This window comes from Pelodiscus sinensis, chromosome 12 (genome assembly GCF_052426305.1).
Source record: "Pelodiscus sinensis isolate ZL-2025 chromosome 12, ASM5242630v1, whole genome shotgun sequence".
In the NCBI taxonomy this organism is placed as follows: domain Eukaryota; kingdom Metazoa; phylum Chordata; order Testudines; family Trionychidae; genus Pelodiscus; species Pelodiscus sinensis.
In genome coordinates this window covers 28,825,912-28,852,030 of record NC_143063.1, presented here as the reverse complement: position 1 = coordinate 28,852,030, position 26,119 = coordinate 28,825,912, and the positions used below count along the sequence as shown (strand labels likewise).

The following is a 26,119-nucleotide window of genomic DNA, read 5'->3' as shown; positions in this document are numbered from 1 at the left end:
ACCGCAGAAAGGCTTTTCCCAACTCTTGGAACCCTGGAGAGTCCGAAAGGCAGTTAACTTAGTGGTCTGAAACCATTACTAACCTGTTCTATAGCTATTGGTTAAGATGATGTTGCATATGTTTGCTCTACTGAAGAGTGTGTAGGCATCTACAAGACCTGAACCAAAGTTTCTGCAGCATTACTCATGAGAGGTGCAAAGTCTTTTGGACTCTCCTATGGTTATGTAAGATACACACAGCAAAACAGGACTCTGCTGCAGATGGAATGGAGCATGGGTCATAGAAATCAGAACATGCATGCACAACAGCCTCTCAAAGAGTAATAGTTAAAACAAAGGTAAGTAAGCATTTTTTCTTGAGGGGCTCCACACACGTATTCCACGAAGGTGGCTCACAAACAGTACCACTAGGAGTGTGTATCAGTCTATTTAAATAGTCTCTGTAGCACTGCCTTTCCAGAATTTGTGAACTTGAAACAACTGGATGGAGGAAATCAATCTTCCCTGATTGGGACAGTAAATAACTGAAATCACTTCTACGTGAACTCCCAGAGAACTTAGAGAAAGGCCTTAGATAAAATATATATCAGCCAAATGAATGACAGAAAATGGATAACTTGATGATTACCTATTCTGTTAATTTCCTCTGAGACCCCAGCATAGGTCACAGTCAGAAGAAAGGATAAACTTAAAAACAACTAATAGTCTAGCAGCACCATAAAGATTAACAAAACATGTACATTGGGCTAGATCAGTGTTTCTCAAAGTGGTCCGCAAAACTACATTGAGAAAGCTTCTAACTGGCCGCAGCAGTGTGTTTATTTACTAGTGCCATAGCTATGGGGCCTTGCAGCACCCATTGGTTTCCGTTTGACATAGGGAGGAAATGGTTGAGAATTGGAAAGTGGAGGGCAGCTTGGGTGAAAATAATCATGAAATGATGAGCTCATATTCTAAGGACTGGTGGGAGGGAGAACAGCAAAATAAAGCCTGGATTTCAAGAAGATAGACTTGAGAAAACTCAGGGAGGTGGTAGGGTAAGGTCCGATGGGAAGTAAGACTAAGAGGAACAACAACTGAAGACAGATAGCAGTTTTTCAAAGAAAAGTTCAGAGCGCAAGAGCAAACTATTCCTCTGCATAGTAAAGTATGGAAAGAGACACCCTGGCTTAACCAGGAAATCTTGAATGGTCTAACAATTAAAGAGGCAGCCTACAAAAAGTGTAAACTAGGTAAAGCTACAAAGGGCAAACATATACAAATGCACACACGTATGTAGAGGCAAAATTAGAAAGATGAAGGCACAAAATGAGCTGGCAGGCGAGGAGCGGCGACCAACGGCATGGCGTGGAGCGGCGACCAGCAGCGTGGCGTGGAGCGGCGACCAGCGACGGCAGCAGATGAGGAGCAGCGGCAGGCACCCAGCAGAGCATTCAGTGGCGTGGGGCAAGACAGCTGGTGGAGCATGGCGAAGTTTCATATAAGGTGCCCCCTATCTATCCCCCCCCCCCATTTCTACCCAGGTTGGGAGGTGAAACCCTGCGGGTGAACTTTGGGACTCAAGATGGCACGGACTAGGGACAGAGACTTTTGGGGTGTTAGACTCTTTGGACTTCGGGCAATTCTTGGCTGGGGGGGGGAGGGGGCTTGGTTCATGTTCGGGTTATGAACTCTGTTTGTGGTGTTTTCCCCAAGTTAATGCCGTATGACTTCTCTCTCTGTTTCATTAAATGTTTCTTTCCTACACTCAAGACTCAGTGCTTGCGTGTGTGGAAACATTGCCTTCTCAGAGGCGTCCAGGGGTGCGTGAATTTCCCAGATTACTGGATGGGGGCTCGAGCCGGTTCTATGTGAGATGGACCCCAAGATATTGAACCCTGCCCTGGTTACTGCCAGGCCTACCTGGCAGAAGGGTTACACAAGGAAGAAGGAGACAAATTATTCTCCTTAATCTCTGAAGATAGGAGAAGACGCAACGGACTTAAATTGTAGCATGAGAGGTTTAGGTTGGACATTAAGAAAAACTTCCTATCAGTGTGGTTAAGCACTGGAATAAATTACCAAGGTAGGTTGTGGAATCTCCATCATTGGAGATTTTTAAGAGTAGGTTAGATAAACATGTGTCAGGGATGATCTAGATCTACGGCATCCAACCGTTTCTGAAGTGAATTAGCCACACTCAACAGGCCGAACAGCCAAATGTGGCTAGCGTGTTACACAGCACAGATGTAGATGGTGCTTGGTACTGCCATGAGTGTAGGGGACTGGACTTGATGACCTTTCAAGGTCCCTTCCAGTTCTAGTATTCTATGATTCTATGACAACGGCAATAAAGAATCAACTCTTTATTCAGAATAATGATGATGTGTAAAGAGGGGGAGGCACCAGGAGGGCGAAGGACTAAGGGAGAAGTGGGGAGAGGTTGGATTTTTCACATGCCCAAGCAATGCAGCTAGGTCAACTTAACTTTTGGGAATACACCTGGCTGAAGACTGCCACTGCTTACCTCTACTACAAATCCTTCAGGTGAGCAGGTCACCTCAAGCCACAAACAGATGAGGGTTATTATGGCAGACCTGAGCAGTCCCTTGAAATGAGTGCATTTTTGCCCTTTTCTTCTGTGGCTATTGCCATAAATACCATAAACAGCATAAAGTGCCTGTTCACTTCCTTAAGCTAAAGAAATTGGGGCAGAAAGGAGAGCTATGGGGGAACAGAACACACAAGGGACTAAGTACATGTTATTGTTGGTACTGTTAATCATGTTACTTAAGAGAGTTACAACTAGTCATCAAATCCAAGCACTGGCAGAGTTAAACAATTATAAATAACTTACTGTGACATGTCCAGTCTTTGGTAAAGCGCTAACTGAAATCTTTTGGAGTAAGTCTATTTGTAAGTGAACTCGATGACGATTTGGACATATTCTCATATCCCTGTATAATAACAAAAGAAAATCAGTATAAGAACAAGATAAAGAACTCAATTTAAGGTATTGAGACAAACTATTTTAAGGATCATTTACAAAAATCAGTAATATTGATCATTACTACAAGAAAAATATCAAAGAGAACTGTAATGAAAAAATCCATCAGTTCTTTGGTCTTCAATCAACTAACCAAGAAAACTGTAAGTTATTTTCCAGAAGGAAAGTAGCTTTACCACACAGCCCCTTCACTATCAGAAGAAAAACAGCTGACAGCTAGGGAAGTTATGTTTTAACTGCCATAGGTATGCACTGTGTCATGGAGATATATGGACACTTTTGTTGTTAAATATTATAGTACACTTATCACTACACAGAAGCCAAAGAACCATGACTGAAAATTTGACCTCATTACAATTATCAAAAGGGAATTCTTATTGAATAAATCATTCAAAACAGAAGTTTGTTAGCTAAACCTGGTATTATTCTTACTTGCAAACACCAGATCTTTTAAGACATTGACAAAGAGGCTCTTCAAGTTTCATATCTTCTTTTGCATCAAGTATCCCTGCTGTGAAGTTACGCAGTTCTGATGGAATTTCAGCTTCCGTGTGTTCCAAATAACGCAGTACACCTACTGCATGGCATCCATTTCTTTCTGTCACCAATAAGATTGATTTTGCCTTTATATATATTTGATCTACAGAGGAACCCTTTAGCAAAAGGGAGAGAATTTTATTTTTAGGCTTTAGAAGTTATTCAAATAGTTATGTGGCAAAATGTTACTGTTGTTAAATGAATGCTAGCCAGCAAAGTAAAATGCCTTAAAAGCTACTCAAACCTTTTCTAATACATTCTGGAAGTTATCAAACATGCTGTGTAAGCGCACACCAAAAACTCTTCGAGATGCAGGAAAACTAAAATGAACCACGCAAGTTGCATCAGTAATTCCCAAGGATGGCATGCAGTCATCAGTTAAAACTAGAAAAGGAAAAATAAAAAAAGAAATTTACACATCATGTAAGAGTACTACAAGATATTACAGAAAGACACATTACTTAATGATAATTGCCTGTCATAGCTGTTCTCTCTTCCTCATCACCTCCTATGTTATGATTAATTTCCAATAATGTCAAGGTAAAACATCTTCCTGTCTTCCACAAATACGCTTACAAAAGGCAAAAATTGCTCTTAGTTAAGAAACTTTACACAACAAAAAATGAGAAGAACACAGGAGAAAAGAAGAGGTGATATATTATCATCATAGTATGTCAAGATGTGTCTTTTTCTATTCAACAGAACAATTCCTTATCCTGAACTGATTTTAAAAAATATTAATGAGCAGAAGAAGTCACTATATTGACCTCACTGCCACTCTTTACAACAAATTATCTGAAACAGAAATCATATAAAGTAAAATAGATGACAGAGATCTTCATGAAGACCCACACACAACAGCTTTGATAAAACAGATACCAGAAGTGCAGAACACCACCCAAGGTTTAATCTTTTCCTCTGCCTTCCAGAAAAAGTATCTCAAGGTGAATCAACAAGATGGGTAAGATAATATCTTTCATTGGACTGACATTTTACCTCACCAATATCCTGGGACAAGCATGGCTGAAACAGCACTGACAACAGCTAATGTGAAGCAGCACTTTTCCAGCTTGATGTTGACAAACTTCAACATATTACTCCAGATTACAGCACAATAATTACAAATACAGTTTAGTTCAAAATAAACCACAGATCCACCGGTTCCATCATAGCAGGGAAAATTACAAATAAGACTTTAAAAGTGAAACTATCCTCAGGAAATACACATACAATGTAATACAAACTATACTTGACTCCTTGAAGTGAAAACTGAATGTGGAAGAGACTTGCATTGAGGCCTTTCAAATGCTCACAGAGAATTCATAGATTGGAAGTACAGAAGCCTACAGGCAATTGCAAATTCAGTTACCCTTCTCTCAGTCATGAAAGCATGATCACAAGTAACTTGGAAAACAGATGCTAGGACCAAAAGAAAGCCCAAGGTTAACATTTGTTACTTATCAGAAAATGAAGAAATACAAGGATGCTCAGAGAGATTAAAATGAAGGTAACAACTTCACCCCTATGGAGAGAGGGTAATGTTCTGGGTCACTTACATATGTACTAATTTACTAGTGACTGGATGAAAGTCTCTGGTCATCTTTGCTTTCGCCAATAATCCAGAGTAAATAGAAAAAAAATTCATATGATGGCACATGAGATAATAGTCAAAGATTTCTCTACAATGGATGACAGAGACAATGAGTTAATAAAAAAGTGGATGGTTCTCTTGCATCTCCATTAGATATTCCCTGGAAATTATTTTCTGTGCCATCTGTTTTGAGTTTTGGGGACCAGAATATCAAGAAATGTGTCAGACATCTCCTAATGAGGAAAGGCTAGAGGGCTAACATTTCATTTTCATTTCTGGGCACTGAATTCTGGTTCTCCAGTCAGGGAGATAGGATTGCAGAAGCATAGTAGTCTTCAATCCAGAGATCTGAAGAAGTAAAAATCTGATAATCATGAACCTAATATCTGAATTTGAATTGATGATTTCTGATATAGTAGCTCTTCAAAACTACAAGTGTCTTTACTAGAGACCCCTCAACTCTGTCCCATTAAAAGCACTTGAGGAAATGTCTATTTACATGCAAGTTGATTGCAATTCAGCTGGCCAGTGCATAGTTGACAAACGTTTAAAGGGGAGAGGGAAAGGGCAGAGTAGACAACAGAAGAGGGGGAAGCAAGTCACACTGCAGCAAGTGTCAGACAACAATTTGAGAATACTTTTGATACTTAGATTTTAGTCACAACAGCGTCACCTTGAAAGAGACAACAATGTTCTTGGAAGTCAGCAAATGCCAAATAAAAATTTCTTTTAAGAACATTTTCTGTCTTTCAAGACTCTAGAAATATTAAGCAGAAAAATAATGCTTTTAGAAACTATTCACTGAGATTAAAATGGAAGTCACTATTTTCTGTGTAGATGCAGAGTAGAAGCAAAAATATCCATCCCATTTTAGTGGTACAGTTAAGACACTTTACCACTTAACATTTCTTAATGAAGCCATACAGTTTGTATTCCTTTATTTTCAAAGGTGTGCTTTTGAGAATGAATAGGATTCTAATTGTCAAATTGCTTGATTTTCAAATAATTCATGTTTTTCCTGTAAAAACAAAGTGCAAAGACCACACTACTACAAGTAACTGCAAGTGAGGAGATCAAAATATAAGCCTTTGTACAAGCACTGGCAATCAGGTTCAGCATAGACCATTATGAGAATTTTGTAATACACAAATGACTAAGACAACTGCTCTAAAAATCAGGGGAAAAGAATTCAACTTTAAGAATAAAAGTAAGTATATTATAAAAAGTTCCTCTGGACCCAAACTGACTCTACTAAATAGCTTCCCTATCTTGAGTCAGTTTAACTGAAATTGAGGTTGCTTTTATCTGAGTTCCTAATCCACACCTAATCCACACCAGAATGCCAAACTCATAACCAACTGCCTCCTATAGAAACATTGGCGTAACCTAGCAATGAGTATATTTAGACCGGTGCATGGTTAGGGATGTTAAATTTAGATTAAACAGCTAATCGAATAGTCAGTGCAATTTGCATCAACTATTTCATTAGTCAACAAGGGTGCCTCTGCCTTTGAAGTGCAGCAACAGCCCTAGAACTGTTACTACACTTCAAATGCGAAAACGCTGCAGGGAGCAAGGGGCTTAGGTGGGACTACTTGAGTCCCCCACTGGCCATGTGCTACCGATGGCATTTCAAAGCGGCAGCATCACATGGAGCCTGGGGCCAGCAGGGGAGTCCCTCCTCAGGCTCCATGCAGACTGGAAAAGTCAAACCCCAGGCTCCATGCAGCACTGCTGCTTTGAAGCACCCTCTCATATTCTTCCACTCCCTCCTGCCTCTTTCTGATAGAGGCAGCAGGAGGAGAAGCAACTAGTTGAATGGCAAATGCTTATCAGATAGTTGACTAGTCGTTCACATCACTATGCATGAGCCACACGTAAAGTGACATATAGCTAAGAACTGGCAAGCTAAATTTTAGTGGCATTTTTAAGTTGCTTTTTCATTTTAGTAATATAACTAAATTAAGCATGAATGCATAAGACCTTATATAGATTCCACAATTATGAAATACCGCTGTCTGCAGACACTCTTTAAAACCAGTGTTACAGCAAAGACAATTTTTTTAAATGACCGACTCAAAAAGGAATGTACTTACCTAATACAACATGGGTGCCAGAACTAATTTTTCTGTTCCACTGCTCAATGGCATGTTTGAAATTAAATTCAATTTCTTTGTGTACTTTCAAGCAGAATATAGAACTGCTCTCTACTGCCTAATGATGAAATATAAGACATAAGAATTTTTCCAGAAGTATATTACAGAAAAGATATCTGATTACCATTATTCCAGCTGAAATAGTTATCTTGTTCTACTCATATGTTACACACCTCTTGGACTTATATGCAGAAGGAGTACCCATGAGATTCAATTAGAAATAATTATGTTTGATAACTTCTTTAGTTTAACCTTTTTAAATAAACAGGCTTTTTGTAAAATAAATTTGTTGTTTTTCTTATTTAAAGTCAGTCCTCTGATTGAAGAACAGAATTCTACTGAAATGTTTTTATGAAGAAATGGGTTGTCTTTCACCAACTAAAATGTCTGATTTTTTTGAATGCATGGGTAACTCAAAAATAGCTTCTTCAAAAATTTCAACTTTCTATGGACTTAGCCCTCCATTCTGATTAGAATTAGAAAAAAAAATCTCTCGCAAATAAATTATCAAAAGTATTCAAAGTTGTAACACGTACAGGATTTTTGTTACTAATACTTTAACAATTTCCCATCTGTTAAATACTCATGATATGTTTCACATATTGAAGTAAATGCTGCTTTTATCTGTCATTTTTTTGCACATTCAGATTTTTTTTCCTTTCAAACTCTATTGTGTCAAAAGGAGCACACTGCTATCTTTTGATACCTCAAGGTAACATGTCAAATAATTTTCTAAGTAAGAGTATACACTAATGAGGACTGTCAGTGCCCTCAATATAAGAATTGGGGGTTACCAAATGATATTAATAGGCAGCAGGTTTAAAACATACAAAAGGAAGAGTCTCTCCCCCCCCCCAGCCAACCTGTGGAACTCCTTGCCAGAGGATGTGGTGAAGACCAGGACTTTAACAGGGTTCAAAAAAGAGCTAACCAGATTCATGGAGATTAGGTCCATGAATGGCTATTACTCAGGATGGGTAACAATTGTGTCCCTAGCTTCGGTTTTTCTTGAAACAGATGACAGGAGAGGAATCACATGATGATTACCTGTTGTGTTCCCTCTGGGGCATCTGGTATTGGCCACTGTCAGACAGGGCTAGATGGTCTTTTGGTCTCACCCAGTATGGCCATCTTTACGGCAAAGTTAAAATGACCATCAGGAAAATGGATTTATTGAAATAGCAGGTTTTTAATGACTGAAATAATATTTCAAAAGGTATCCTCTTGAACTAGCATTCCACTTCAACCTGTACTACAAAACTATTTACATTTTTGTTAACAATATTCCATTTAAAATATTTTTCAACTGACTTGACACACATGGCTCACAAAACTTACTAGCAGCCAAACATTAAAATCAGGTGGCAAAAATAGGAGAACGATTAACAGAAATGTCACCTATTTGAAATGTTCTCTCTCAACTACAAAAACAGTTAAAACTACATTTAATCTCCCAATATCACAAAGACAGAGTTTATGAATCAGTGGTTAAAGTTCTTGAGTGGAATACTGTTGCCATGCTACCTTTTTTTACTGAAATATAGAAGTTTTTTTCAAATGTAACACTTGTGAAACCAAGCAATATCAGGTGGATTGCACTAGCTTAGGGCATATGTTTTTTGACAGAGACTGAATCAGGAGTTTTAATCTTCTTGGAGAATGAGACAAACCAATGCTACCTGGCTACAAATACAAAGCTAAAATTGTTTTGCTGGAGATCAGACAGGAATGCTTTATTCTGGATATTCTTGTGCTTTTGCTATTTTTAGTCATTATTTAAAACAAACTATGTGCATATTGTAAATGAAATTACATACAAAACGCACTTGGGAAAGAAACATTCAAAACTAAAGATGTGCCCAAATTAAGGCTGCCTCTGTTAAGGCTACATAGGGGGTATCCAGATTACTTTTGACTTTTCCAGTCTGATTTTGTGAAGCACGCATACTGGGAGAGGAGTGGGAAGAAAGGCATGTAAGAGGGAACTATCCCATTTGATAAGCAAGGCATTGCCTAAGTAGTGAAGATCCAGGCCTGCTCTGTAACAAATCTCAGGACATTTGGAATTTTGCAGTTACAAAAAGATCTACTGTTGAGAACCCCCAATGCTTGAATACATACATTCATGATCCTGGGAAAAAAAATCCTGTGTTGGCATTCAGGTAGTTATGATGCTATGATATGCATACTGTGCGTGTGATGCACCTGTGCCAGAGTTGCATGGCTTCTATGTACAGGTAGTGTGAAAGTGTTATCCCCTACATTTATGTAAAACATGCATGCCAAGTTGGCAATGGATAAGAAGTGGGAACAGACATTGGAAATTGCTCATAGCTCTAAAATATTTATGTACAGAAGAGATTTTGCAGGGAACCAACAGCCCTGGATAGAATGTGAGTTCAGATGCATTACTCAACCTAGAAGTAATGTGTCTGCTCTGATGTTATTGTTGGCAGATTCTGTACAAAAGGCACACCCACACAGACATTGTCCAGCAGCATCCACCACAGTAGAGAATATTTTATCTTCTTTGGCACTGAGTGTTTTTTTTAATATTCTGCCTGGGGAGAATGTAGACTGTTTGAAACCATGATTGTAAATATAATGTGTAGTCACGCATGCTTTGATGACAAAAGTTGTGATAGCCAAGTGGTCCAACAGTTGCAGATAAGTTCTGGTAGTTACCAACAGTGTTTAGCATTGTGGAGATCAGATCGGTTAAAATTAAGCACTGCAGTGGTAGTAGAGAAGATGTTGCCTCAGAATTGAGGTAGACTCACTGTAGTTCTTGCACTGACAATTGCATTCTTATGAACCGTCAAATTGAGTAAAAAGGAGTTAATCTCTGAATGGTTGGGAGATGATTAGTGATTCTAACACGGAAAGCAGTTGGGATCTTGGACCAAAGTCTCAAATTTGTTCTCTAGATGTCAGTTGTTGAAACGCAGTAGACGGTGGTGGGGGTTCTCCCCTCCCTCACAGGTGTGTGTTTTCTGCCCTGTTGTTCAAATTATCTCTGCACAATTTATACAGGTATGATTTTCTAGTAGCCAGCCTGTGACTATTCAAAAGAATTTCTTGTACGGGTCCAGAACAGACCACTTCTATTGAGGAGAGCCAACCAGATACCATGCTTGCAGATGGACAGTCTGGACACAGGAATGCTGTACATGACTGTAGTTCTGAGTCAGAAGATGTGGAAGCATTGGGAAACACCACAGAGTTTTTGAGGACATGTGCATCAGGTAATATCATCACACTTGTCTGGCCCAGTAAAGTGTGATTAGTATTGCTGTGGCCCTGTCTTATCTTGCTGATTACTCAATGGAGGAGGGAATTGGTGGGAAAGTGTATGAAAGTGGGGTGTTCCATGTTACTGTGAATGCATCCTCCAGGAAGTATGTTCCAATGCCCATACAAGTACAGCACTATGGACACTTTGTGTTGGCACTGGTTGCAAATGAGTCCACCACCGGGCATCCCCAATTATTGAATACTTCTGAGAGGAGACTGGTATCGATCTCCCATTCATGATTCGAAGTAAAATGTCTGCTGAGGTGATCTGCTCTGATATTGTCCTTGCCTGACAAATAGGTGGCACAGAGGTGTATACTGTATGGGATACACCATTTCAATAACTGAACAGCCTCCATGCAGAGGCAATAAGATCTAACACTGCCCTGGTGATGTATGTACTACACTGCTGTAAGACTGTCTATGAAAATCTCTACTGTCCTGTTGGAAATTAGATGTAAGAAATGATGCTAGGAATTGATTAGTGCTCTGAGGTCCAACATGTTTAAATGCAACTTAGACTCCTCTGGAGACCATCGACCTTGTACTACCTGATAGCCAGTATGGGCACCCCATCCTATAATTGATACATCCATCATAAGGGTTATAAGATGGTGGTTCTGGTAGAAAGGAACCCCTTTGCGCACACACTGAATGGATTTGTCGATCATGCCAAAGACTGCTTCATTCTGAAAAGGATTAAGATGCTTTTGTTGATGCCAAGGAAATACAGCTTGTAAATTGTCCTTAGCCACAACTATAGTGGTCTTATGTATGATCTGGTGTGTTTCACCATGAAAATGGCTGCTGCCATGTGGCCCAACAGTTGCAGGTATAGCTTTGCAGTGATCTGCGGACTGTTTTGTGCTGTTTCCACTAGTTCCATGGTTGCCTGGAACCTCTGTTGTGGGAGTGAGGCTATAGCCACTGTGTAGTCCAGGTAAGCTCAGATGAATGTGTTCCATAGAATCAGGAGTGGTCCTAGACGAGCTGCCAGCAACTGGTGCCCTAGGTGAAACGCGTGATCGGAGTGCAATCAGCGCCCCCGCCTCCAAAGCCCTCAACGGCTGTTTATCTTGGCACCCTAGGCGACCATCTAGTTCGCCTGTATTGACGGGCCACCACTGCATAGAATCTCTATGAATAATAATTCCATGCTCTAATAACAATATAACAGAAAGGATCTATTATTGACCACCTGACCAGGACAGTAATAATGATTATAAAATGCCAAGGGAGATTAGAGAGGTTATCAAAATAAAAACTCAATAATAGTGGGAGATTTCAATTATCCCTATATTGACTGGGTACATGTCACTTCAGGATGAAATACAGACACAAAATTTCTTGATACCTTAAATCAGGGGTTCCCAAACTTTTTGCCACAGGGACCAGTAAATCCATTCACGAACTTTTGAAGGACCAGTAATGTTCATTTGCATATTCCTTAATCAAATTATGAATACTCAAATAAGTTGTTTCTGGTCCTCCCAAATCTCCCAGTGCCAGCTTTAGCAAAGCTTTTGATATGGTCACCCACAATATTCTTGCCAGCAAGTTAAGGAATATGGATTGGATAAATGGGCTGTAAGAGACAGAAAGCTGGTTAGACCAGGGTTTCCCCATACTTTTTACTTTAATTGGAACCCTTTTCTTTCAGTTCTGATTTTTGCAGCCCAAAAATATAAACACATGAAAAACAAACTGAGAAAATACCAGACATATACATGTCTGGTATTTTCTCAGGAGGTAAGTTGTATTATTACTAGATGTATCAGTTTGTAGTTTCGAACTGCCTGGCTGGTAAATGTGCTCAGGCTGCATGAGTGTGTCTACCAGCCAGATAGTTTGCAACTACTCGAGGGGTGTGTGTGTGGGGGGGGGGAGGGACGACACGACAGTAGAATCTCTGTGCCAGACTAACTCGTGCTTTGTGGGTGGGGGGGAGAGAGGAACGGGGTCGGGTCAGTTCGACTCTCTGCAGGCCGATTCATTCCTCCCCCCTGCTCCCCTTGCTGCGCCTCTGGCCAGCCCCACTTCCCCCAACCCCCTCCCTGGCAGCCAGTTCTCCCCCGCTTCTCTTCCCAGCCCCGCTGCCTGCGTCCAGCCCTCCTTCCAGTGACCACTTCTCCCACCCCGCCCACATCTTCCCCGGCCAGCTCCCTGCCCGCAACCTCGCACCCCCCGGCAGCCCTGCATCCACCAGCCCCCCAATGTCCCCAGCCTGCCCTGATTCCCCTGTCCAGTTCTGCTTCTGGTGGCCAGCTCTCCCCTCCTCCTCACCCCAGAATCCCCTGGCACCTGGCACCTTTCCTTAGCCCTGCACCCTCCTGGTGCCTCTTTTTCCCTAAAACCCACCCCCTCACCAGTCTCTGCCCCATTCCCCTCCTGCCCCCGTGCCCTCACACACAATTTGTTCCATCCTGACTTTCCTCATGCCCACCCCTTCTTTCAAGCCTTCTCCCAGCACCTCCCCCTCCAGCCCTCAGTGCCCTTCCCTTCGCCTCTCTTCTCCCAGCATCACCCTGTTCCCCCTCCCCCTAACACCTCCCCTCCTGCCCTTTCCCTCATGGTCTGCACTTGGCCCCCTGGCATTTGTCTCTCTCTCCCACACCCCTGTGCCTTGGTGCCTTCCCCCTCTCCTTTCCTCGCCGCCGCCGCTGCCGCACGAGCCGGTTCCCACCTTCTCTTTCCACACTGCGGGGCCGGGGTCCGCGCTCAGGCCCCGGAGGTCAAACCCGGAGCCAGCCAGGCCCCGCCACGTGCCTCCCGCGGGTTTCAAAACCCCGGGCCGTTACGTCACGTCACGCCCGGGCGTCCTCCGCACACACGTGCAACGCCGCCGGCGGGTGGCAGGCGGCGAGGAGGAGCTGCGCGCAGCAGAGACGTCCGGGGCCGAGGAGGCGGAGCGGGAGGACACGCGGGGGCGGGGCCCGCTGCAGGCAGAGCTGGGGAGAGACCCAGCTCCACATAGCGCTGGAGCAGGGCCCGGCTCGTCACTCGCCGGCACTTCCGGGTGCAGGGGCGCGGTGACTGATTAGACCGAATGGGTTGAATCGGCCTAAGGGCCGGCAGCCACCAGGCACACTGAGGCCCGGCATTTTTTTCCCGCGGCCCAATACCAGGCCGCGGACCATACTTTAGAAAACACTGCCTTAAATGACTGCTTCTTAGAGCAGCTGGTACAGGAATCAGCAAGGAGAGAGGCAATTCTCGATTTAGTCCTGAGTGGAGTGCAGGTTCTAGTCTAAGAGGCAGTTCTAACAGGACAGCTGTGAAATAGCGACCATAATATAACAAACATTTACAATTCCTGTGGTGGGAACACCATCTCAGCAGCCCAACACTGTGGCATTTAATTTCAGAAAGGGGAACTATGCAAAAATGAGGAGGTTAGTTAAACAGAAATTAAAAGGTACAGTGCCTAAAATAAAATCCCTGCAAGCTCCATGGACACTTTCCAAAGGCACCAGAATAGAGGCGCAACTTAAATGTAAATTAAAAAAAATAAATAAAAAAACAGTAAAAGAACTAAAAAAGAGCCACTGTGGCTTGGCTTAAACATGTAAAAGAAGCAGCAAGAGAAAAAAGCATCTTTTAAAAAGTGGAAGTCAAATCCTAGTGAGGAAAATAGAAAGCAGCATAAACACTGCCAAATTAAATGTAAAAATCTAATAAGAAAAGACAAAAAGGAGTTTGAAGAACAGCTAGCCAAAAACTCAAAAGGTAACAACAACATTTTTTTTTAAGTACATCAATCAGGAAGCCTGCTAAACAGCCAGTGGGGCCCCTGGATGATCGAGATACAAAAGGAGCACTTAAAGACGATCAAGTAATTGCAGAGAAACTAAATGAATTCTTTGCTTCAGTCTTCACGGCTCAGGATGATAGGGAGATTCCCAAACCTGACCTGTCCTTTGTAGGTGACAAATCTGAGGAATTGTCACAGATTGAAGTGTCATTAGAGGTGGTTCTGGAATTAACTGATATAACAGTAAACAAGTCACCACAACCAGATGGCATTCACCCAAGAGTTCTGAAAGAACTCAAATGTGAAATTGTGGAATTGTTAATTATGGTTTGTAACCTATCCTTTAAATCAGTTTATGTACCCAATACTGGAAGATAGCTAATGTAACCCCAATATTTTAAAAGGGCTCTAGAGGCAATCCTGGCAATTACAGACTAATGTCAGTACCGGGCAAATCAGTTGAAACATTAGTAAAGAATAAAATTGTCAGACACATAGAAGAACACAATTTCTTCGGCAAAAGTCAACATGGTTTCTGTAAAGGGAAATCATGTCTTACTAATCTATTAGAGTTCTTTGACGGGGTCAACAAACGTGGACAAGGGGGATCCAGTAGACATAGTGTACTTAGATTTTCAGAAAGCCTTTGACAAGGTCCCTCACCAAAGGCTCTTACATAAATTAAATAGTCATGGGATAAGAGGGAAGATCCTTTCATGGATTGAGAACTGGTTAAAAGACAGGAAACAAAGGTTAGGAATAAATGGTAAATTTTCAGAATGGAGAGGTGTAACTATTGGTGTTCCCTAAGGGTCAGTCCTAGGACCAATCTTAGTCAACTTATTCATAAATGATCTGAAGAAAGGGGTAAATAGTGAGGTGACAAAGTTTGCAGACAATACTAAACTGCTCAAGGTTGTTAAGACCAAAGAAGACTGTAAAGAACTTCAAAAGCATCTCACAAAACTGGGGGACTGGGCAACAAAATGGCAAATGAAATTTAATGTGGATCAATGTAAAGTCATGCACATTGGAAAAAATAACCCCAACATACCATATGATGGGGACTAATTTAGCTACAACTAATCAGGAAAGAGATCTTGGAGTCATTGTGGATAGTTCTCTGAAGACATCCACACAGCATGCAGAAGCAGTCAAAAAAGCAAACAGGATGTTAGGAATCATTTAAAAAGGGATAGACAATAAGACGGAGAATATCTTACTGCCCTTATATAAATCCATGGTATGCCCACATCTTGAATACTGTATACAGATGTTGTCTCATCTCAAAAAAGATACACTGGCATTAGAAAAGGTTCAGAGAAGGATAACTAATATGATTAGGTGTTTAGAAGGGGTCCCATAAGAGGAGAGGTTAAAGAGACTAGAACTTTTCAGCTTGGAAAGGAGACGACGAGGGGGGATATGACAGAGGTCTATAAAATCATGACTGGTGTGGAGAGAGTGAATAAGGAAAAGTTATTTACTTGTTCCCATAATATAAGAACTAGGGGCCATCATATGAAATTAATGGGCAGCAGGTTTAAAACAAATAAAAGGAAGTTCTTCTTCACACAGCGCACAGTCAACCTATGGAACTCCTTGATTGAGGAGGTTGTGAAAGCTAGGACTATAACAGGGTTTAAAAGAAAACTAGATACATTCATGGAGGTTAAGTCCATTAATGGCTATTACCCAGGATGAGTAAGGAATGGTGTTCCTAGCCTCTGTACGTCAGAGGGTGGAGATGGATGGCAGGAGACAAATTGCTTGATCATTACCTGTTCTGTTGACTCCCTCTGGAGCACATGGCATTGGCCACTGTCGGCAGACAGGATGCTGGGCTGAATGGACATTTGGTCTGACCCAGTATGGCCATTCTTATGTTCTTATGTAACCGTCTACACAGCTCCTTTTTGCACAAAAGTCTCTTGCGCAAAAGTGCCCCCTAATAAATTATGCAAATGAAATGCAGCAATATGTTAATTTGTGCTTCATTTGCTAAAGCTTTTGCACAAGAGAGGTGCAGTACAGACGTAACCCCAGTGAAACAGCTGTAAGAAATGAACACTGGCAACACAGAACCAAATACTTTCTTGTAACACATTCTTAGAAAATACTTTTGCTAAAGCTTTCCACCATAAAAAAACCCCACACACTTCAACTAGATATGGCTTTAAAAAGGTCTTTTTAAAGTTTGAACAGAAGCAATTGAGAAGCGAGTATTATTTCTCTCCCAAAGTGAGGAATCCATTCTAGAAGCCCAAACTCTTTCTTTCTGCTCAGGAGCGGAGACAATATTACTATAGCATACTGAACTTTGCTACTTAACACACATTCCATATCAATACAAAAACTATAGATTAATATTTGTAACATTTACCCTATAGACAATTTCTGTTTCATCCACCGAATCTGTGAAAATCAGGGTCTTTTGAGCTATACTGGGAGCAAAATCCAATATCTGGAGTAATACAGAGGTTCTCTCGCAGTTCAAGCAAAGTTGTACCACCTAGTAAAAGTGATAAAGTTGATTAGAAAAAGTCCCACAACATACAACTATTTTGCTATATATCTGTTCTTATTCACAGTATTTTGCGTATTTATATGCTGCACAAATACTACCTGAAGCAAAAAGCATAAGCCAATAATACTAGCTACAAAGCTGCACCTATTTAAACCTAAATATTGTACTATAGAATTGTTGTAAACGAGCTTTAGCAAATAGCAATATTACCATAATATGTAGTACCTATCCACTCACATATATGTAGTCTATATCCACCATGTGATAAATCAATTTATCATGCAACTTTGATTGCCATAACTGCCCTTATTCACCTCCCAAATAAATTAATTCACCGCCAATAAAACCTGTAACTTTAGTTGCTCAATATCTCAGCCCATTCTGATTGCAGCAACAGTGCACAGGCTGTATAAACCACTTCTATTCACATACTGAAGGTGCACATAGAATTCATTATGGTTTGGAAAGCATTACTGATTCAAGTGATATTCCCTATATTTAAACTAAATGGAATCAGTAATAACTGTAAACCCAGTACACACTTTAAGTATGCCCACTCCTTTCCTGGAAATGGAAACAACTCTGGGACAGAAGAGCACCTTGCACACCACCACATAATATACAGTGGCAGTCAGCAGAGGCTCTGGTCCGGCACCACATAATATACAGTGGCAGTCAGCAAGGAGCCCTCAAGTTTGAAATTCACATTCTCCATGATCCAAAAAAGACCAAGTTTGCTAACCTTCAGGGAACTGTGCAATGCCCATTTTTTCACCCAAGTGTCTGAGGAATAGGGTACAATAACCGCTGGTATTTGTAAATATCTTAAGATGCTGTTTGACTAAATTTTAGATATTAGTTACTGTTAGATATTTGTTTTAAGGGAAGCACATTATGATACTGTATTTTTAAAATTATATTAAGGGAGTCTAGAACTCCCCCATGAATGATATCTAAATAAAACAGAACCCTGAACAAAAGTTAGAAAATAAGAAGTGAACTGGAAGTGCAGAGGGAGTTTAGAGTAGAAGAATAAAGTTACCCAAACCAAAACTTAAAAGTTATAAATAATGAAAGACTTTATCTGTAGCATATAACCCCCTCAAAGCACAAATATATACATTTTAAGCAATCAATTTATGGACTTTTTACTATTAAAATCTCAGATTTAACACTGAAAGTACACTTTTTTGCATATAATCTGGGTTTACTGTTATTTCTAAAATAAACTTTCCTTATTATCTTTCCTGCATCCTATTATGGTAAATCTAAAGAAAGTTTTCCTAATTTTGATCAAACAAAACCAGATTAATACATGTGCACATAACCAACCAATGTAATGCAAACTGCCACTGAATATAAAATAAAGAATCTTAATATACAATGCCAGCTTGAAAGAACAGCATAATCTCTTTTACCTGTTGCACATTTCCATATATGGAAGCTTCTTCCATAGCTGTTATCACAATGTAAGGATCATTCATGAACTCATTTGTTAAATGTTCTATATGTTTATTCCAATGACATCCAACAGCAACAATCTGATGTGGTGCCAATTCCCGATCTTCAACAGTAATTGTTTTCTTGTAAGACTCTAATATAGTACACATCTATAAAACAAAAGTATAAATTTCTTTTGCAAATTTTATTTTGTTCCATTTGAAAAAAATCAGTGGAGAGAGCACTGATCAAGCAACAAAGCAAAAGAATTGCAATTCATAACTAAGTATTAGCCCATCCTCCAAGTTCCATTAGATACTATCACTTAGATATTTCCAAGGCAAGAAGAGAAGTTTTTTTTACAGTTCAAGGAGAAAAGAGGATACAAAGACAAAATATTGCAAGTCAATAATTCTTCCTGGTAATAAGAGACAGTTACTCACCCTGTGCAGTAATGATGGTTCCTCAAGACGTATGTCCCTGTGGGTGCTCCACGTCAGGTGCTGGTGCACCCTCACGCCAGTGATCAGAGAGTTTTCCTAACAGTGTCTTGCTGTGCCACGCATGTGCAGAAGGGGCCTGTCGCATTGTTGGTGTCTATTTCCTCCCAACTGCAATGGAAATGAAAAGTCTCGGGGACTTCCAAAGTTTTGTCCTGTTAAGGTAAAAGGTGATGGCTCATCATATGTCGAGAGCATGCAAGGATGCCTGAAGTGCATTCTCATGCGGCATAGGAAAGAAGGCAGGTAGAGTGCATCAGTTGATTGATATGAAAGGGAGTGGCGACCTTGGGAAGAAATTTGGGGTGAGGTCTTAATGTCACATTGTCCTTGCTGAAGGTTGTACAGGTAGGGTCTGCTATCAGAGATGCTATTTCTCCAACATGTCTAGCGTGATTGCCACAAGGAATGCTACCTTCATAGACATGTGTAGGGGGAACATTGGCCAGTGGCTCAAAGGGAGGTCTTGTGAAGCTTTTGAGAATGTGGTTAAGGTCCCACAAGGGAGTAGGAGGTCTTACTGCAATAAAGGTATTCTGAAGACAAGTTAGCAACTGTTTGGTTATTGGGTGTGAGAAAATAGAGACCCCCATCAAGAGGTTCATGATGCTGTAATTGCAGCTATGTGGGCTTTTAAAAAGCTAAGTGACAGCCCTGATTCCTTCAGTTCAAGAAGGTAGTCCAGTATGATAAATGCTAATGACAGGGTGAGGTATTGTGCCTCTGTTGCATCCATGTAGAGAATCTCTTCCACTTATAGGTGTATGTCCACCTGGTGGAAGGTCGTGCACTATTTATTGTTATCTGTTTCACTTTAACTGAATAGGAGGTTTCAGCATCATGGAGCCATGAAGGAACCAAGCCTTGAGGTGGAAAGTTGTTGGATCTGGATGGAGTATGCAGCCGTGATTTTGAGGAAGGAGATTGTATCACCACAGGGACATGTGAGAGTTGCAATTAGCTAGTCAGTCAAGATACAGAAAACAAGTCTGTCTGGAACGCACGGGCACTATCAATATGACTCGTGCTTAAGTCTTGATGGATTTTCTGGATCACCCATGGAATGAGTAATGGTGGGAACACAAAGCAGTGGTGCTCATGAGGAAGGCATCGCCTAAAGATCACAAGGCCTGCCCTCATGCAAAACAGGTGACATTCGCGATTGTGCCATATTGTGAAAAGGTCGATGTTGGGATCACCCCACTAGTGGAACACCTCATGGAGGGCTGCTGCGTCTAATTCCCATTCATGCTGGTCTGAGAACACATAACTGAGGTTGTGCACAGTGACACGGAGGGCCCCAGGGAGATAGGTTAGCTGTAGGGGTGACGCGGTGTTGTATGCACCAATTCCACAATTTGATTGCTTTGACGCTTAGGAAATTGGCAGCAGGGGGTGGGGGGGCACATTCCAACAACTGATACAGTGCATACTCATTGTACTGTCCATGAACATAAGGGAAGTCTTGGATATGGGCTAGAAAGTGCCAGAATGTGTATCATACCACTTAGTTCTGAAAGGTTGATATGTAGTTTGGTCTCTTGGTAGGGCCATTTACCTTGTACAGTATGGGTGTCTAGGAGTGCTCCCCAACCCACAAGGGAGGCATCTGTAATTATAGCGACTGTTGGAGTAGGTTGCTTGAAGTGAATTCCCTGCAGCATACTGTGTGGTTGTGTTCGCCACTGGAGAGATAAGAGGACGTGATGAGGGATGGAAATTCTTGTTGCAAGTGTCCCTTGAAGGGACACAGACAGTGGCCAACCATATTTGGGCGCATCTCATGAGAAGTCTGGTGAGTTTCACTATGTACATGGTAGCTGCCATATGATGCAGTATTTGGAGGCAATTGCATACTATTGTGTGCAAAGGCCTGTACCATGTTAATGAAAGCAGTGATTGCATTGCGCCTGTGTCTAGTTGAGCTCCTATGAACTCAAGGGTCTATGTGGGCTCCAACACAGATTTATGATAGTTAATGTGAAAGCCAAGGCAGAGTAGTAGGGTAAGAGTGGCGTGGAACATACGCGGTGCATCGTGATAAGATGTACCTTTGATAAGACAGTTTAGATAAGAAAATATTATCACCCTGAGAAATGAAGATATGCTGCTATGATTGCTAGTATTTTGGAGAAAACCCTCGGTGCTGCAGACAGGCCAAGTGGGAGGACTCGGTATTGATAGTGGCTGGTACCCACTGTGAAACAAAGTGTTGCATAAAAAAGCCTCCGCATGAGCCCAGTAGATTTATATACATGGATTTTCTAAAGCTACACCAAACTGTAACATCTAAGGTTTTAGACTGCAACTTATTGTGATCCTTGTCAATCTTTGCAATCTGCATAACTCTCAAATTTACTGTTAATTGTAACTTTGTAACATGCAGCCACCTTCCTTGTAACTATCCCTAAGCTGCATTCTCCCCTGAGTGAATGGAGAGAGAGTGAGTGTGTGTTTGAAGAAGGCTTGGAACAATGGACCACATGGCAATGAGTCATCACAGTATGGGCATGCTGTCTGCTGGATAAAGGCAAGTCTGGGAATGCTCCCTGATGACAAAGTGAATGAGTCACAGGAGCCATTCTGACACTATATAAAGAGAAGGAGCACATGTGAGAGACTCTTTTCTTCCTTCCACTGATCTTAAGAAGCTCTCCTCCAGCGTCTTTCATCCTAACCAGCTTTCCCAGCCATGATGAGCAGACAGACCCTCCAGGATCCACATGCCTTGGCTCCTTCTGCAACCCATATATCTGTGTAAGTGTGAGAGTGCCTCAGGGCAGAAATGAATGGGTGTGAATGAGTGAGTGAATGAATGGAGGGGTGTGTGCTTGTCTGTCTGGGTATGTGTGTGAGAGAGAGTTCTATCTTCTTTAGCTTAAACCTTTGGTGGCTGCTTTCTCCTCTTCAGTCCTACCTAGTGGAAATAAACCCATACTAGTGTAACCCTGGATGGTCTCCAGTGAGAATATTTTTGGGGTAACACAAAGAAAGCATCCATGCATGGGATAGATGGTTATATGAAAATAGACATCCTGAAGATCCAGGGCTGAGAACTGATCCCTGCTATCTAGTGTTGGTATGATGGTTGCTAGTGTCACCATTTTGAACCTTCAGTTTCTTACAAATTTATTGAGCCCTTAGAGAGTATGGGACACCATCCTCCCATCTCCTTCTGGGTTAGAAAATACTTGGAATAGAACCCTCTTCCTTGGTAGACTAAGGGAACTAGTTATATTGCCCTAATTAGGAACAGCTGTTGAACTTCTGCTTGTAATTAGCAGTCATGGGAAGAGTCCCTTGAAAAGGGACAGGGAAGGAGGATGGGTGGATGGGAGGTGAAGGGAATGGAGCAGCCCAGTTGGATGATCTCTAGGACCCATCAGTCAGATGTTACATTGGCCCAATGATGGTAGAAAAACCAGAGTGGGTGAGTGATCTGAAGGTTGTGCAGCACAGATGTAATCTTTAAGGAGATCTTGCTCAGACTCCTGACAAAAACTTCTGAGTAGTTAGCAACAGAGCTGTAAAGTTTCTAACAAGTAAACCTTCCAGGCAAATATGTCTAGGCACTTGTTGTCCCCTTGTCTTGTGGCATGGACTGAAATCGTGGGTATGTCCATCTATGACGAACCATGTCTACCAAAGAATTGGGTAGAAGGTGAGAATAAAAAAATCCATTTCTTTTACAGGCACAAAGTATTTCCCTTCTGCCCTCATTTGTGGAGGTGGCAGAAGCCGGTGACTGCCACATGAGATCAGCAGCTCTAATATTGCCTCATCCATGGGGAGTGCGATTTTTGATGTAGTAGATAGTTGCGGGATTCTTAGCAGTGTGCTGTTTTTTTGGACCTCCTGGAGGTCTATTTTCTGAGCACTAGTAACCCATCTGAACAGCTCCTAGAATTGTTTCAAATCATCAGCAGGAGCAGGAATGGTGGGGATGATTGCCTCATCCAGGGATACTGAGGAGTTGTGAGGAGGGATCTCTGCTCTTCTTCTGTTCTTCTCTCCTCCTCCTCGGGTCACTTAAAAGGAGAGGGGTTGGTGTCATGGCTTTAATATGGGGGAGATCTGATAGGTCTACTAGCCAGTGTTGAGGGTGCTGGGTAGTGGCTATGAGAGGACTGTGCATCCCATGGTAGCCACTGTCCTGGGTATGGTGATGGTGGGTACTGCCAGTGTTGACCATACCAACGGGGTAAGGGTGGTTTATGGATGGATCTTAGGTGGCGTGATTCCGGAGGGGGAGGGCGATTTTTTGGGTAGGAAAGGAGTGTTGGGATGAAAATTGACTGCCACATGGTCCTGTGTCCAGATCACTTTATGACACGGACAATCCTAGTTCTCCTGGAGAGTAGATAGAGAGGGCAAGTGAAGTTGGTGAATATGGCACTGAAAAAACTCAGTCTGCGTGTTCCGCTTAGAGCCAGTGACAAGGTCTGCGCCAATGAACTTTTGTGAGGTGCCGTCTTAGCCAGTGCCAATGGCAAGGCTATCAGTGCAGAGGATGGCATCAGCACGTGCCCATGAAGGCATGTTGGCACAGGTTGTCTCGGTGTCATCTTCAGCACCACTTTCAGTGCCATGTCAGGGATTGGTACAGTCAACATCTGTGCCAAGGCCTTGTATCTTGGTTCCGAATGTGCATACTTATGTGCCATGCTGTCTCTCGTCAGAGCAGTGCTGGAGGTGCCAGGTTTGCTGGCAGTACTAGCCAAGCTAGGAACCAGAGGCAGAAATCTTACCAGGAAATATTTGCCACTGCTTTATCCAATGAAAAGGAGGGATGTTTCTTCGCTGACGCATAAGTTTTGTCCCTGTTTGGTCCTTTCCAGGGGACAGTGGGCCCTCACACAGCAGTTGAAAGGACATTTCATGAAAAAAAAAAAAAAAAAAAGGTCTGAGGCAGTTCTCTGTTGCATCTTGCCTGCATTGTAAGGTTGGAGCAGTCTGGGCACTTCTGGGAGAGATGGCTTTATCCTGGGCATTTTATACACGAGTGTCCATTGGAGACTAGCATTGGGTCTTGACAAGAGTCACACCTCTTAAAGCCTGGGGAGCCAGGCATGTTGGAGTGGGGACAAACAACAGCAGAAGAAAAACATTTTTTTTGAAGAATGAGAACAGAGGTTTAAAGAACTAGGATGATGAGGAAAACTAAATCAACTATTCGTGTTATTTTAGGACGAAAAAGTGGCACAGGCTTGGAGCTCTGTATATTTCTGAGGACAGCAGAGAAGGAACTAAGGTGCCATGCATATGATCAATGGACAGCAATGACACAAGAGAACGCTACAGTGCATGTGTGGCATGACAAGGCACTGCTAGGAACAATCTCCGATCGCAATCGCTGGCATGAGGATGTACTGCACCTGAAGTGGAGCATGCACAGGAACAGCACTTGAAGTAGTAGTTCTCTCATCCTATACACAGGAATAGGGCTCATCTACACAATGCTTTGGTTCACACCCAAGGGATATAAATTCTAGTGCTCAGCTAGCCTGTTGTTCACTAACTGTGCCATTTGGACCCTGCTGGCATACACTAACAGTTTCCTTGTGTGTGCTGAGACTACATTAGCACAATGTAGCCAGACAGCCCCCCCGCCCATCTCATCCATCTTATTTGCCTCTCTGAAGCATACAGGGCAGAGAAGGAGCAATAAAATCAGCATAGTCTATGCTGGCTCATCTGATCCTGAGAAGCTGAAAAAACAGATATGTGGAGAGAGCGATTAAGTCAATAAGCTGGCCTCGAGGCTGCGAGAACTGCCCCGGCTGGCACCCATGTTGATTCGAACACACACACAGTCCCTGGGAGAGGAATTTCCCACTGAGAAAAGAATCCCCAGTAATTCCAATTTAGTTATCGCTCTTACAAGTGTAAATTAAGTTCACAACTACCTTGTAAGAACTGGTCTCACAAAAGACAGACCAGCCCCATTTGGCATGACAGACAAGAAAGAGAAATACATGACCCCATGAGTATAAAAGATGGGTCCAGCACACACTCACTTTGAGTGTCATTCTACCCTCTACCTGCTGGTCGAATTAGGTGTTTGACCTCCCGAGGTTCTATGGGGACGCCCACCTCGTATTTTCGTCTTTCCTAGGAATTGAGGGACCGGCCCTGGCCTGACATGCTGGAGTCGAGAGGCACAGAAGGGGGTAAAAATTGTACCTGGATGTGGTCCTCTGTCTTAAGTGTATACATAGAAAGAGTAAGCTGTTACGTGGTACCATTATTTCTATTTTTCTATATCTATATTTTTCTTTATCTTCTTTGTAACCATTTTTAAGATCTATATTTTGCTAGTAGTTAAGAAATAGAACAATAGCCATTGCAACCATATGATTTATAAGCTTCCTCAAATAAACCTGTAACTGTTTAAGTTTTAACCTGACTCCTTCAGTTGCTGTAATAGAACCAAGCACAATTTAAAAGAACTTCAGCCGGTCATAAAGGGACAGATATAGGGAGAGCTTGGGCATTTGGATTTGTGTCACACCCAGGTGGCAAAATCCATTGGGGCGCTTCTCATCCTCCCCGAGGCTGCCCGCTGCGAAGGAATTATGAATTCTAGCAGCTGAAATCTGAAGTGTAATAAGCTCTTCCTGTACACTCATTGGGGCGCCCATCAACCTCTTCCAGGTTGCCCACTGCAAGGGACCCCGGTCTCAGCAGTTGAAGTCTCGTGTATATAGTACACACACACACACACACACACACACACACACACACACACACACACACACACACTCACTCACTGCCCTGACCGTCGGCTGACACACATATAGGGAGGAACTGTTAGTGGGGACCATGATGGCTCCCATTAGGCATTTAGTCACAACATGCTAGTAACTACTAGAATGTACATCCCTCTAGTGCAGACTGTGTACGGAAGCCCACAATAAATACAGACATATCTAACAGTAAGTTAAGTGGAAGGCTTACTTTAGTGAGGCATCTGTATAATGTTCAGTTAGGAAAAAAAGGCATCCTTTGATATTACAGGACAAAGTATTACCACCACACACAAAAAATCCACAGGGAGAGATGAGTCAACTGCTTTGTAAATCTCTAGTGTATATGTAAAGTTCATAAATCTAAGACACCCTTTGTAGTTGAATAACACCTTATGAACTTTTGGGTCAAGACAGACAGTCTTCTCACATACCTCACTATACAGTTTTCAAGTCAAAGGACACTGAAAGTATTAGGGGCTGTTTTATCTTTGTTGCATTCACCAAAAAACACAACAAAAATTTCCAAAAACTCGCTCTTAAATCAAGAAAAAAAAGTCTTTATTTAATATCCACTAAATGAAAACAAAT

At 41.9% G+C, this 26,119-nt stretch overlaps 1 protein-coding gene across 4 annotated transcripts in view; it reads right to left on the bottom strand.

The window, feature by feature from the left end:
* The window catches only part of TDRD12 (tudor domain containing 12), a 230,676-nt gene that overhangs the window by 103,290 nt on the left and 101,267 nt on the right, over positions 1 to 26,119 (bottom strand). For all 4 annotated transcript variants that reach the window (XM_089781493.1, XM_075940128.2, XM_075940130.2 and 1 more), the window contains 6 exons: positions 18,261 to 18,452; positions 16,699 to 16,827; positions 7,211 to 7,328; positions 3,768 to 3,907; positions 3,419 to 3,639; positions 2,837 to 2,936 (listed from right to left, as the gene is read on the bottom strand). In XM_089781493.1, the coding sequence (XP_089637619.1) occupies positions 2,837 to 2,936; positions 3,419 to 3,639; positions 3,768 to 3,907; positions 7,211 to 7,328; positions 16,699 to 16,827; positions 18,261 to 18,452 (900 nt within the window). The remainder of the gene's footprint in view (positions 1 to 2,836; positions 2,937 to 3,418; positions 3,640 to 3,767; positions 3,908 to 7,210; positions 7,329 to 16,698; positions 16,828 to 18,260; positions 18,453 to 26,119) is intronic.